Source organism: Chanodichthys erythropterus, chromosome 9 (genome assembly GCF_024489055.1).
Source record: "Chanodichthys erythropterus isolate Z2021 chromosome 9, ASM2448905v1, whole genome shotgun sequence".
NCBI classification, from domain to species: Eukaryota; Metazoa; Chordata; class Actinopteri; order Cypriniformes; family Xenocyprididae; genus Chanodichthys; species Chanodichthys erythropterus.
Window position 1 is genome coordinate 2820163 of NC_090229.1, and position 15000 is coordinate 2835162.

At 40.4% G+C, this 15000-nt stretch overlaps 1 protein-coding gene across 5 annotated transcripts in view; it reads left to right on the forward strand.

The window, feature by feature from the left end:
- sema6a (sema domain, transmembrane domain (TM), and cytoplasmic domain, (semaphorin) 6A) overlaps positions 1–14547 on the forward strand; it is an 80697-nt gene extending 66150 nt beyond the window's left edge. For all 5 annotated transcript variants that reach the window (XM_067394238.1, XM_067394240.1, XM_067394241.1 and 2 more), the window contains one exon: positions 11367–14547. In XM_067394238.1, the coding sequence (XP_067250339.1) occupies positions 11367–12445 (1079 nt within the window). In that variant the 3' untranslated portion in view covers positions 12446–14547. The remainder of the gene's footprint in view (positions 1–11366) is intronic.
- The last annotated feature ends 453 nt before the right edge of the window (positions 14548–15000 follow it).

Below are 15000 nucleotides of genomic sequence, written 5' to 3' on the forward strand. Positions count from 1 at the left end.
AGCGGCGCTCCGTTCCGAACACTTCCAAACCGCCGGCATACATGATGCTGTGAGAGATTAACCATGTACAGTCCAGCTAATTATCAATACAAACCACTCCTTCTCATGCCGATGATGATACCTTACCGAATTTGGTGCTGATACTTCAAATTGTTTAAAAAATATTGCAATTCATGACAGAATTCAAAATGGCCACCTGAAGGTTCATCTGATCCTGGCAAAATCGTTATCCCCAAATTCCGCATGACACAACAAATTCATAGACACCAAGATTATAATTTTCTGACAAATTGTTACAAAAAGAGCCATTTTTCAAATCTCATGACCTGTAGGTGGTGCTATTCCCAAATTTGGCATGGACCCTCTGATCATGGTTCTGATGAAGCGTACCAATTTTCGTTCAGCTCGCTCAAAATTTGGCCAAGATACAGCCTCTGAACCAATTTTGGGCTGAACTCGTTAAGTTCTGGATCCTGGATTCTGATTGGCTGTCAATGACCTGTAGGTGGCGCTGTTCTCAAATTTGGCATGAACCTCCTCATCATGGTTCTGATGAAGCCTACCAATTTTCGTTTAGATTGATCAAAGTTTGGCCATGATACAGCCTCTGAACCAATTTTGGCCAACCTCGTTAAGTTCTGGATCCTGGATTCTGATTGGCTGTCAATGACCTGTAGGTGGCGCTGTTCTCAAATTTGGCATGAACCTCCTCATCATGGTTCTGATGAAGCCTACCGATTTTCGTTTAGATTGATCAAAGTTTGGCCAAGATACAGCCTCTGAACCAATTTTGGCCATCCTCGTTAAGTTCTGGATCCTCGATTCTGGTTGGCTGTCACTGACTAGTGGGAGGCACTGTTCCCAAATTTGGCATGAACCTCCTGATCATGGTTCTGGTGAACCGTACCAATTTTTGTTTGGATCACTCAAAGTTTGGCCATGATACAGCCTCTGAACCAAATTTGGCCATCCTCGTTAAGTTCTGGATCCTCGATTCTGGTTGGCTGTCACTGACTAGTGGGAGGCGCTGTTACCAAATTTGGCATGAACCTCCTGATCATGGTTCCAATGAAGCGTACAATTTTTTAGTTTGGATTGCTCAAAGTTTGGCCAAGATACAGCCATTAAAAGAAGAATCGGGTGAACTTAATAGTTTTTCTAGCACAAAGAGTTCAGAAAAGTAATATAAATTAAATTTTTAACTTGGCGCTATAAAGTTGGTCCTAGAGACTCCAAAATTGGTCCAATCACTATTCATGGCCATCTCTACAATTGTGCCAAATTTCATCATTTTCTCATGTTCCGTTCATAGGGCTGCCTTAGACTCCCTCTGGGGAGGAAGAATAATAAGAAAACTAACAGATACAATATAAATACTGTAACAAATGTATTGCATACAACATTAGTTCATGATAGGTAATGCATTAAATAACTTTGGACCTTACTGTAAAGTGTTACCAATATTTCTACAGTCTCTCATGAGCATCTGTGTTTGTGTTTGACGCGTGTCTGAACGTTAATGAAGAGCGTTTCCAATCGCTCAAGTTTGTTCCAGCCTATGTAGACGCTCACTAGAGTCTAACATCATCCCGTTTACAGTATGAGCCCGAATGACGGCGTTTATCTGATCGATGCGGCGTGATCGAGTGTTACAGACAACAGCAGCGCTGGGCTCGTTAGCAAACAGCAGCGTTTAATTGACATTGATTATCAATAATGAAGAGCTTAATCTCCTGACAGACATCAGTCGTGACTGTCTGTGTTCACTGAATCACTCCAAATTTGTGTGTAAATGAAGCAGTGGTGTCTCTGACGGTCACTGGAAGCAGTTTGCGTGTCCACACACACACACACACACACACACACACAATGGTGGCAGAGAATCACATCACCGCTGACGTCTGAGCCTCAGTTACCGCCGTTTACCGCGGTACTGAACCCTGGCTCAGGCATCACATCAGCTTCTTCTGAAAGGCTTTATTCATTTGACGACACGTGCAGCTTATCTGTGATATGGGTTGCTCAGTATGCTTCTGTTTTCTTTATGAACGTGACTTGTGTGATTATATTGTGTTTGTTTTATGACGCATGGCTTTTATATTCACTGCTTTTGCTTTTTTCAGATTTTTGTGGCAAACGCTCTTCCTCTCTCAGCCAGGTTTCTGCATTCTTTTCTGCTTAACATATTAACACGCTCATGAATATTCATTCAGGCTCCTCCCCCTCCCTCATGCGTGAAGGGTCAGATGTGCTGTGAACGACGACCGCCATGCATTCACCCCAAAATCAAAATCCAATGCATATTTTGTTTAAAGAAAATGAAGCAAAGCAATACAAAGATGCATTTTTGTATCCCACATTCTCAGTACTATAATTTAAAAAAAGGACATTATTTTAATGTGAAAATACATTTATTTAAATTTTCTTTATCCGAAACAATTTCTATTTGATTCTGTGGTGAAATGTGTTTTCATGCTCCTGTTTTGGTTTTGGATGAAGATGTCATGATGATCTGTGAGGTTGAGCTGGTGTCTTCACAGTGCATTAGAGTGTGTGTGTGACTGTGTGTGTGTGTGTGTGTGTGTGCGTATGTGTTCACCCCCCCTCCACCATCTGCTGCCATTGTGATTCCACAGGACCTTCATCCTCCCGATGGATCGTTCCAAGGCTGAAGCTCTAATGTATCCACAGCGTTTGACTAACCTTAATCTAGTGTGTCTCACCCTCCCGCTCAACCAGTAGAAGCGCGTCTCTCTCTTTCTCTCTCTCTCTCTGCACCCCCTCTATTTCCTCTCTGTAAACCTGTGGCTCTCACTCGTTCCATCTTCCTCTGCGGGTCTAATTTATAGGTCAATTACAGACACACACACACACACACACACACACACACAGAGTGAGTGTCTCTCTGGGTTTCTATTCCTGCACCACATACAGTCACTGAACACAAAACATTGGCTCAGTGTTGATATGATGTCAGCGGGCGGCCGAACGAGCGGGCGTGGCTCACAGCGCACAAACACTGAAGAAAAGACACAGATACACGAGGATGAGCTGATCAGATTAAATGAAACGTGTATGTATGCATGTATACATGTATACACATATGTATATATATATATATATATATATATTTGGAAACATTACTATTTTTAATGTTTTTGAACAAAGTCTCTTCTGCTCATTAAGGCTTCATTTATTTCATAATAAATACAGAAAAAACAATAATATTATGAAATATGATTACAATTTAAAATTGTGATTTTGTATTTTAATATACTTTAAAATATAATTTATTTCATTACTCATTACTCCAGTCTTCAGTGTCACATGATCCTTCAGAAATCATTCTGATATGATGATTTATTATCAATTTTTGAAACAGTTGTGCTGCTTAATATTATTTTATAAAAGGGGATAATTTTTTCAGGATTCACTGATGAATAAAAGGTTAAAAAGAACAGCATTTATTCAAAATATAATCTTTTCTAACAATTTTAATCTTTACTATCACTTTTCATCAATTTAACACATCCGTGCTGAATAAAAGTATTAATTTCAACCAAAAAAAGAAAGAAAAAAAATTACTGACCCCAAACTTTTGAATGGTAGTGTATATTGTTACAAAAGATTTCTATTTTAAATAAATGCTGATAGTTTTTAACTTTTTATTCATCAAAGAATCCCGAAAAAGTATCACAGGTTATAAAATAATATTAATCAGCACAACTGTTTCAAAAATTGATAATAAATCATCATATTAGAATGATTTCTGAAGGATCATGTGACACTGAAGACTGGAGTAATGAGTAATGAAATAAATTCTATTTTAAAGTATATTAAAATAGAAAACCAAAATTTTAAATTGTAATAATATTTCACAATATTACAGTTTTTTTTCTGTATTTATTATGAAATAAATGCAGCCTTAATGAGCAGAAGAGACTTTGTTCAAAAACATTAAAAATAGTAATGTTTCCAAACTTTTGACTGGTAGTGTATGTGTGTATGTATTTATGCATGCATATTAAACATGTATGTTATATATATACATATATATGTGTGTGTGCATGCATGCATACACGTGTTTGAACACGTCATCATTTAGAGAATATAGCGGCGGCCGTGGATAAGACACAGATGTAATTCCTCTATACACTGACCTCAATCTGCAGACAAAGCCTTTTAAAACGCCCGTGGCCTGATCCACACACTTAATCAGCTGTTTACCGCTGTAAAACACTGTTTACTCTCGTACCAGAACTCTTTTACACTCAGTCATGGCTGTTATGAGTGTGTTCTGATGCTGTTGTGAAGGTTAGAGAGTAAAACAGGTCAATGTGTGTTATTCCACATTACAGATTATGAGCAGTATTATTCATTTAGTTAAACTCACGACAGCGGATCCTCGGGACGTTTGCCTCCGGTTACTAGAGAAATATTTAATTACATAATGATATTTGCACGTGCCACATTGAGCTCGTCTCAGACTCTAAATCATCAAATCTAGATGGTTAAACTGTGAGACCTAATGAACGGTGTGATATTTAACATGAGATCAGGCCGTATGTGTGCTGTGGATGAAGACGCGGTTAATGAGTTATTACAGCTTCTCATCTCAATTCAGCTCAGACCCGCGTTAAATGATTTAATGCATGTGATGAAATGAACAGCGCAGGTTCACTGCAAAATATGATGTTCTTCCTCAGTGTTTCTGTCTTGTTTTCCAGCACAAATATCTAAACATTCTTAAAAAAAAAATGAAGTGAGTTTGAGCTTAAACAAGAACAAATATCTGGCAATGGAGTCAGAAAAATATATCCAGTAAATACATCTTGATTTGTGTTTAGATTTTTTTTTTTAACACAATGAGTGTTAATCAGTCTGAACATCAGCGTGTGGGTTAAGACATATTTACCTGACTGACAGGTTTAATTGTTTCTTCTTTAAACAATCATTCAGTGAAATTCAAGTGTCGTGGCTTTTGAAGCGCATCTTCACAGATAAAGACAGCAGCAGGTTGTGTGTGTGTGTGTGTGTGTATGTGAAGTTAGTGTGTGTGTGAATATTCACACGTCTCAGTCTCATGCAGGAATCTTCTTATTTACATGCGCGTGACTGCAGGATTGTATCGGTGAAGTCGGATGCGGTGAAGCTCCAACACGTCTAATTGTCAGGAGTGACGTCTCATGAAATTCAAATGTGTGTGTGAGATTTGTTCCGCCGGCGATTCCCCTCTGAGCAACCTGTGAGGAAAAGAGCCATTAAAAACAGGCCGGTTTTGAATTTGAATGGATTTTGATTCTATTTTAATAATGTTTGGACACTGGCACCACACTTACGAATGTCTATTAGATGCAAAATATCACAGCACGTGTCATTTATCGTATAGAAAGAAGCACAATGAAAACATGCAACAAAACGGTTTGAAACGATCAAACAGATCTAGTGTTGAGAGAGAAGATTTGTGTCACTTCGAAAGGTGTGAATGTGATTCATCAGGTGTTTTCTCTTCATTAACCTCACTTTCACGTCTCGGTATCTGTGAATCAGCTGGTGTTTTTAGTGCATGTATGAAGAATTACATTAAATAGCAACTTCATCCAATAATTAACATCTAAAGATTCAGCAGTTTAAACACAACAAATGTCTGTCAGATGTTTTATGTTTTATATTTTCTTTGATCATTTGCTGTGATCTTTTCTCTAATACTCAAACTGGTGCTTCTTATGGAAGCTTGTTTCCACCACTAAATAAAAAACTAAAAAAGGTAATTTTGACTTTTTATGTCACAATGTCACGCAATTCTGACTTTATATCTCGCAATTCTGACTTTATATCTCGCAATTCTGACTTCATATCTCGCAATTCTGACTTCATATCTCGCAATTCTGACTTTATATCTCGCAATTCTGACTTTATATCTCGCAATTCTGACTTTATATCTCGCAATTCAGACTTTATATCTCGCAATTCTGACTTTATATCTCACAATTCTGACTTTATATCTCGCAATTCTGACTTTATAACTCAATTCTGACTTTATAACTCAATTCTGACTTTATATCTCGCAATTCTGACTTTATATCTTGCAATTCTGACTTTATAACTCAATTCTGACTTTATATCTTGCAATTCTGACTTTATATCTCGCAATTCTGACTTTATATCTCGCAATTCTGACTTTATATCTCACAATTCTGACTTTAAATCTCGCAATTCTGACTTTATAACTCAATTCTGACTTTATATCTCGCAATTCTGACTTTATAACTCAATTCTGACTTTATATCTTGCAATTCTGACTTTATATCTCGCAATTCTGACTTTATATCTCGCAATTCTGACTTTATATCTCGCAATTCTGACTTTATAACTCAATTCTGACTTTATATCTCGCAATTCTGACTTTATAACTCGCAATTCCCACTTTAGAACTCGCAATTCCCACTTTATAACTCGCAATTCCCACTTTAGAACTCGCAATTCCCACTTTATAACTCGCAATTCCCACTTTAGAACTCGCAATTCCCACTTTAGAACTCGCAATTCCCACTTTAAATCACGCAATTTCCGACTTCATATCTCGCAATTCTGACTTTATAACTCGCAATTCCGACTTTGTCTCGCAATTCTAACTTTATATCTCGCAATTCTGACTTTATATCTCGCAATTCTGACTTTATATCTCGCAACTCTGACTTTATAACTCGCAATTCCGACTTTATAACTTTCATTTCAGACTTTATATCTCGCAATTCTGACTTTATATCTCGCAATTCCCACTTTATAACTCGCAATTCCCACTTTATAACTCGCAATTCCCACTTTAGAACTCGCAATTCCGACTTTATATCTCGCAATTCTGACTTTATATCTCGCAATTCTGACCTTATAACTCAATTCTGACTTTATATCTCGCAATTCTGACTTTATATCTCGCAATTCTGACTTTATAACTCAATTCTGACTTTATATCTTGCAATTCTGACTTTATATCTCGCAATTCTGACTTTATAACTCAATTCTGACTTTATATCTCGCAATTCTGACTTTATAACTCAATTCTGACTTTATATCTCGCAATTCCCACTTTATAACTCGCAATTCCCACTTTAGAACTCGCAATTCCGACTTTATATCTCGCAATTCTGACTTTATATCTCGCAATTCTGACTTTATATCTCGCAATTCTGACTTTATAACTCAATTCTGACTTTATATCTCGCAATTCTGACTTTATAACTCAATTCTGACTTTATATCTCGCAATTCCCACTTTATAACTCGCAATTCCCACTTTATAACTCGCAATTCCCACTTTAGAACTCGCAATTCCGACTTTATATCTCGCAATTCTGACTTTATATCTCACAATTCTGACTTTATAACTCAATTCTGACTTTATATCTTGCAATTCTGACTTTATATCTCGCAATTCTGACTTTATATCTCGCAATTCTGACTTTATAACTCAATTCTGACTTTATATCTCGCAATTCCCACTTTATAACTCGCAATTCCCACTTTAGAACTCGCAATTCCCACTTTAAATCACGCAATTTCCGACTTCATATCTCGCAATTCTGACTTTATAACTCGCAATTCCGACTTTATGTCTCGCAATTCTAACTTTATATCTCGCAATTCTGACTTTATATCTCGCAACTCCGACTTTATAACTCACAATTCCGACTTTATAACTCGCATTTCAGACTTTATATCTCGCAATTCTGACTTTATATCTCGCAATTCCGACTTTATATCTCGCATTTCCGACTTTATATCTCGCAATTACGACTTTATATCTCGCATTTCCGACTTTATATCTTGCAATTACGACTTTATATCTCGCATTTCCGACTTTATATCTCACAAATCTCGCAACTGTGAAAAAAAGTCAGAATTGTGAGATAAAAAGTTGGAATTACTTTTTTCATTTTTTATATCATGAGGGAAACAACTTTCCATAGCTTCTGGCAGTTTCCAGGAGTGCTTGAAGTGTTTTATAAAATAGAATTTATGGTATAAAAATATATTAGCACTGTCCAAAGGTTCTAATGATTAAAAACATGAATCTGTCAAACTGTGTGTGGCGCTGAATGTTTGTGAATGAATAAAGACTCCAGACAGGCAGATTTCCGCTCTTTATTCGTCTCATTTCACACTCATTTCTATTTTAATCCCATCAAACAACATCAAAGTGAATCCAGTACATGAACAAAGAATCTGCCTGAGCCTGTTGTTCATCCACAATATTGAGTTATTTTCCGTGGGGTCATTGTAATTATTGCCATCTTAATATCAATGATATATCCTGTACCGTATCAGTTAATGGGAATATGTCTGGTTCTTGCTGTGAGGCACATCAAACAGAGACTGTTGATCTGATGCTGTGATATTCAGACATTTTCAAGTGTCCAAATGCAGTGTATGTCAACATCTGAACCCTGAGCAACTCTCCATTTCTTTGTGGCTCTTTGAAGTCGAGAAACAGCACTTTAAGGTTAGAAAATATCTTCAAAGGTTTGCTGAGTGCTGCTGATCTCCTCATCCTCACAGACTGAGCTTTAAACTTCAGGAGATCTAGAAGAGTCTTCGTCATTGCTGGATCTCCACTGCTGAGAAATGATGTTCTTCCTCAGTGTTTCTGTCTCGTTTTCCAACACAAATTTTTGTCTGAAAGTCTGAAACAAAATTAAGCTTTTAAAACAAGATCAAATATCTGCCAATGGGATCAGAAAACAAGACTTTGCCTCTCCAGTAAATGTGTCTAGATTTAAGAATGTTGAGAAAAGAGGTCAGCTGATCATGTCACATCTTTAAAAAACTGCATGAAATGGTTATGTTAACAGCTCTATATACTGAATAAATCAGTTCTTGTCATGAAGGAAGACTCTCTTTCCAACATGAAAATGAATCCGTTAGAGCCACGTCATTTCTCAGGGGAATCGTACAGTAGACGCATGAAAGAGATGCTTTAAAACTTCAAACAGACTGTGAGGAAGAGGCTCTCCTGAGACGAACAATGAGAGTGAAGTTAAAAAGAAAGAAGTGCCCCTTAGATCTTCCCTTTAGCAGAGAAAAAAACAGATGTGTGACGGTATTTTGTCATCTTAGAAAGAGACTCCTTCAGGAAGCCCAGATAAGAGGACTGTGAAGCCAAGGCCATCAGAGTTATACACGAATATTCACACGTCCATTAAACACAACACACATGAGTTATGAAGTTAATGTGTCCCCACAGAATACTGATGGATGGCTGTAACACACTTTTATGTCTTTGTAACGATTGTGAAACATTGAGTTTATTCGCCTCTGTGGAAACATAGCAGCACTTTTCTTCCCGTGTGGATTTTAAATGGTTGATCTGCTGAGAGTTTTTTGGCATGGAGTGTTTGGATGGGAATGTTTCATGTAGGCTAATTCATCAGCAATAAAATAAAATAGATTAAGATATCTGCCCTAACCATGTTTATCATTTCAGCTCTTGATCTTCTGGTGTTAAAATACATGAATAAATTCTCTGGCACTGTTTACACCTGGTAAACTCACAAAGGGAGTATTAAGATGCATATTAAGATGCATTTTGGTCGATCGGATCACCAGTGGACGAGGGAGACACATTCCCGTTTACACCTGAGGTTTAATCCGTCTCTTTTGTTTTAGTTTCGACCACTTCTGTCCTGATTTCATCAAGGGAAGGGTCTACATATGGGCTATTTCAGATTTTTGATTTTTCGATCTAATGGACCGAATGTAATTTACATGACCAGAGACGATGGAAAAACACACAGAGAGCATCAGCTTTTGTTTCTGCTCTGACAGCCGCAAGACCACGACAAACACTGAGTATGTGTTAGAAATCAGGAGTGGCGAGAGAACATTTTGCTTGGTATGTTTTTCAACTTGGGTCTTCAGCGAACAAAGTTTAATCCCGCACTTCCCATAATGTTTGCGCATTAGGTCAGTAGCAGGGTTGCCAGGTTTTTACAGCAAAACCCGCCCAACTGTTACTCAAAACAAACCCAAAACTAGCCCAATCGCGTTTCAATTGGGTCCCACGTTAAAAAAAATGCGTTCCTGGGGTAAAATCTGCTTTTTTAGCGGGGTTCCCTCTACTAAAATTCACATTCCAGGGGCTAAATATCATGTTATTTGGGGTTGCTTCAACCCGCGGACATAAAAAAAACCCCTGGGCAACAGTGTTCCCAAAAACAGTGTTCAGTCGAATGCGTTTTTAACTACATCTGGAAGTGGTCGAAAGTGGACAAGCTCAAAACAATTTACACCTGTATTTAGCATCGTCCACTTGTGATCCGATCGACCAAAATGCATCTTAATACCAGGTGTAAACAGGGGCGCTGTCTCCTTCAGAGATGAAGACAGCAGTTTTATCTGTATCTATATAGCAGATTAATCCAACAGTCTTTAAATCCCCAAGGCAACATTTCAGCAAAATTTTACATGCAAATGCCGGAGTCATAGCTCTCCGACATTTGCGCTTCGGACGACCTGAGTTCGAATCCCGGCTCGCAGACCTTATCCGTTCCCGCCCCCCTCGCTCTTCCACTTCACTTCCTGACTACTCTACATTATCGCAATAAAGGCAAAAATGCTAAAAAAATGTATGTGCAAAACCTGGGCTGCGTTTCCCAAAAGCATCTTAAGCCTAAGTTGATTGTAGGGGCCATTGGTGGCAATTGTTTTTCGAACCCAATCCCATGACATTGCCTATCAATAATAAGCGTGTGTAATCTTGTAGAATATTTATGCCAAAATGAGTTTTGGCGTGCATATGATATGCAGTGCAAATGTTACGCACTTTATGATGTACAATAGGCACAAACCCCACACCACTAATCCTACTCAAGACTACCAAGCGTATTATATACACGCCATAAAGTGCATATCATATGCACGTGAAAAACTGTGTATCATATGCACGCCAAAGCTCATTTTGGCATATATATTCTACGAGATTACACTTGCATACTATTGATACACATTCTCATGTGATCGGGTTGGTTCTACGATCAACTTAGGCTTACAGTGCTTTTGGGAACACAGCTCTGGTCCATTGTCAATGTGGTAGAGCTCACACAGAAGTTGTTTTCAAACCAATCAGCTTTCTGTTGGTCAGTGCACCAAATCCCCATCACCAACTTGAACATGAGTGAGATGTGTGTGGGAAGCTTCTCCATCCTGAAACTTTTGCGCTTTTCTATTAGAATGACTGATACTAAATTACGAGCAATGGTAAATGTGACCGCACCTTAAGTTAGGATAGAAGTTCATTGTTGTCCATCAATGTTCTAGACACACAGGTGGATTATGTTAACACCCTAACGTATGAAACTCTCTTCACAGGGGTGATCCGTGAGACGTACCACAGAGACCGCGATCAGATGGTTCCTGTGACGCTCCTGGCCATCGCCGTCATCCTCGCCTTCGTCATGGGCGCCATCTTCTCTGGCATCATCGTCTACTGCGTGTGCGACCACCATCGCCGGCGAGACTTTGAGCTGCCCGGCCGCAAAGACAAGGACTCTGTTCAGTCCAGACGAGGCTCTATGAACAGCGTCACCAAGCTGACGGGCCTGTTCGAGACGCAAGCCAAGGATGGCCGGTCAGAGGCCATTCTGACCCCGCTCATGCACAACGGCCGTCTGTCCAACGGCAAGATGCTAATCAAAGCTGACCAGCACCCGGATCTGACCGCCCTGCCCACGCCCGAGTCTACGCCCATGCAGCCGCGGCGCAAACCCAGCCGGGGTAGCCGTGAGTGGGAGCGCAACCAGAACCTGATCAACGCCTGCACCAAAGACTTGTCCTCAATGGGCTCTCCGGTCATTCCAACGGACCTGCCGCTGCGGGCGTCTCCGGGCCACATCCCCAGCGTGGTGGTGCTGCCTTTGCCCCAACATCAGCAAGCCTACCAGCACGAGTACGTGGAGCAACCCCACCGCGGCGGAGACCTTGCGGATGACCAGGCCGCCACGCTGGAGTACAAGTCCCTCAAGAGTCCGTGCCTGGGCTTGGCGGACGGCGAGGGAGCGCCGCCGCGTGTCCCCCAGCGAGAGGCATCTCTGAGCGCCGTGGTCCCGCCGGCCGTCCCGCAGATGGGCAAGAGGCTGGATGTGCATTCGTCCATGTACGGCCGCGGATATCCCATGAGCTCAGGCCTCAAGAAACAGCACAACACCAACTCGTCCAACTCATCCCACATGTCAAGAAACCACAGCTTCCGCGTGGAGACGCCGCCACCCGCCCCGCAGCGGGTGGACTCCATGCACGTCACCTCTCCGCCGCCGGTCCTCGGACTGTCACGCCACCCCAGCCTGAGCTCGTACGGCTCTCTCGTGAGGCAGCTCAAGCCCGACGTCCCTCCCAAACCGTCACTGGTGTCCCTTTCAACGAAAGTCAAATCCGGCGACCCCTGCACATAATCAATGCAGAATAAAAGATGGGGAACATTAAAGTGCGTCTGCTTTGTACAGCTGTGTACAGGAAATGCAACTCACTTTTTCCTTTCTTTTGTTTTTGGGTTTTGTATATTTTTTAATACATACATGTCGAGCTCAGGCTGATGAGTCCCCGGTCCAAGAGGGCGAACATCTGCTCCCGAAAGGAGGAACTCTTGAAGATTTCGCCGTGTTGCAGCTGATGTTTGATTTCTGCCAAAAGCACATCGGAGACAGGCGGAATTGAAGCTACGAGACGCCCCGGTTATCAAGTACTTGAACAAGTCCAGACTGGAGTTTACAATGGAAAACTGTGAAAACCGCCGCCTGTCTCAGTGTTACTGTTACTGGACAAAGCAATCGAGTTCTGCCTTCGTGCAAGAGTTCAAAACGTCTACTGAAACTGACTAAATAACACGTGACTGTTAATACTAACAGCAGGTCGTATTTATTTTTTAATAAAGTGCTTTTGCAGAAAGAGCATCTCTTTTAGGCTCAAATGAGACGCGAATGATCTTTTTAATTTGAATTAATCAAGTGTGAAGTTATTTAAAGTCATTAAACTGGAGCCAGTACTTCTGTCAACTAACTCTTTGGACGTTGCTAAGCAAACTCAGAGACGACGGAAGCCTCCATATGGAAGGAATATTTCTCGAGCTGTGCCAGAGGGGCTTGTGGGTAAGAGCTTACAGCCCGCAGACAGGAACTCCTGAATCTCACCTCTTCATCACCTTCAGAAAGCCGCCGGTCGATCACCGAGTGCCATTCTCGCTCGCGTCCGCGTGACGTGAAGCAAAGTAAAGGATGAGCCGCACTTAAGACGCTTGGTTTATGCTTTCGTTTTCTCGTCTTGTCCACACACACACACACAGGCCTTTTCGTTGAATCATTTCATTTTACAAACAAGCCTGTTTTTCTCCTTCCACCTGTAAATTTGTGCCTTACACCCCTCAGTAGTGAAGCGTTTGTTAGCTGTTAACTGTCGTAGTTCTTATAATGATGTTTGTTTTCCTCATTTGATTAAAAAAAAGAAAGAAAAAAACAACGTAATTGAAGAATGTAGGTGTTGTCGTCGTCGACTCTGGTCCCTTTGCTAACCACAAATGACTTTGTGCTTGATTTCTGATTGTGCCAATGAAACGTTGGAATCGGCCCTCTTCTTGTGCTGGAAGAATGTTGTTGTTTGCTTTGATTTTTTTGTTTTGTTTGTCCTTTTTTTTTTTTTTTTACTTTTCACAAAGTCAAAATGATGTTTTTACACTGTTTGTAGATGAATTGATGTGTATCTGTGGATCTGGCTGCTTCGATGCAATAAGAGAAAAACACATGAACGAATCAGATATGATGTTTCTCCCAAACACACACAAGCTTTCTAATGTATATGATCAAACACAGTTTTTAGGCAGTGAATACAGGCTGGCTCCTGTGTAGATATGCACCAATAATATTAGGAAACAGATTAATGTTTTCAATGTTTGTGACAGATTCCGATTAATATAATTTTCTAGCTCTATCGTTGTGATGTAATATGAGGGATTGTTATTTAACTATTTTGACACACGTTTTATTGAACTTGGCGTCCAGGAATCTCTAGTTTGGCTTTGTAGATGTTGAATTCACTCGTCGTCCGTAGCCACGTCTGAGACGACTCTAAATCTGTGCCGTCTGAATATACTCGCTCCGGCCGTAGCGAACGGAGAACACGGAGTAACACGTCTCCTTCTGCGGACGGAGGATCCCGTGCTGGTGCCTTTCGTCCGTCACCCTCCAGACGCCACTAGACTTTGGAAGTGGAGTTTGTACTGTTGTATGCTATGGTTTCGTCACCGGCCCTCTCCCACATCTGATTCACAGCTAAATGTATGTTGTAAAGAAATTCTCTTTAATAAATGGAAAAAGTAATAAAAACATTTCAGATTCTTGTCACAGAGCTTGTGTTGTTTGTCAGAGTCTTTCCTTATGTTCCCATTAAGTTGTGAAGACTTTATTTTCAGTGTTCTCTTTGAATGATCATTCTGTTAACGTTACTGGAAGAACATTAGTCAGTCCTGAGAATGTTGGTCTCATCAGCCGGAGTGATCGCTGAAACATGAGACTGACTGATTCACGCCACGATGAACACTTTTATCAGGCGGCGTCACATGAGGGTTTGGCACCTCCGCAGCAAAGACTCGATTGTTTGACATCTCTAACCGTGAATAAACATGGTGATAAGGATCGCTCTGGAGCCCCATGCGGCCGTCTACACGTCGACGATGACAGTTTAAAAGTTTCTGGGGCATTATATGTCTCAGGTGTCCTGTTGTTTTGTCTCAACATGCCCTCATCTTCACTGTTGGTCCATACGATATTTGTATAACAGTAACTTACTACTCGCTTTGTGTTCTAAATAAATGACTTTGACCTCCAGAACCTCGACCAAAGTTCCTTTAAGGAAAGTCATTTCACTCTGCGACCATCTTTGAAACGCCTCTCGGGCATGCAAGTGCAGCTCCTATGTCTTTGAATGGGGAAACACTGAATTCTCCTAAGCTTTCAAT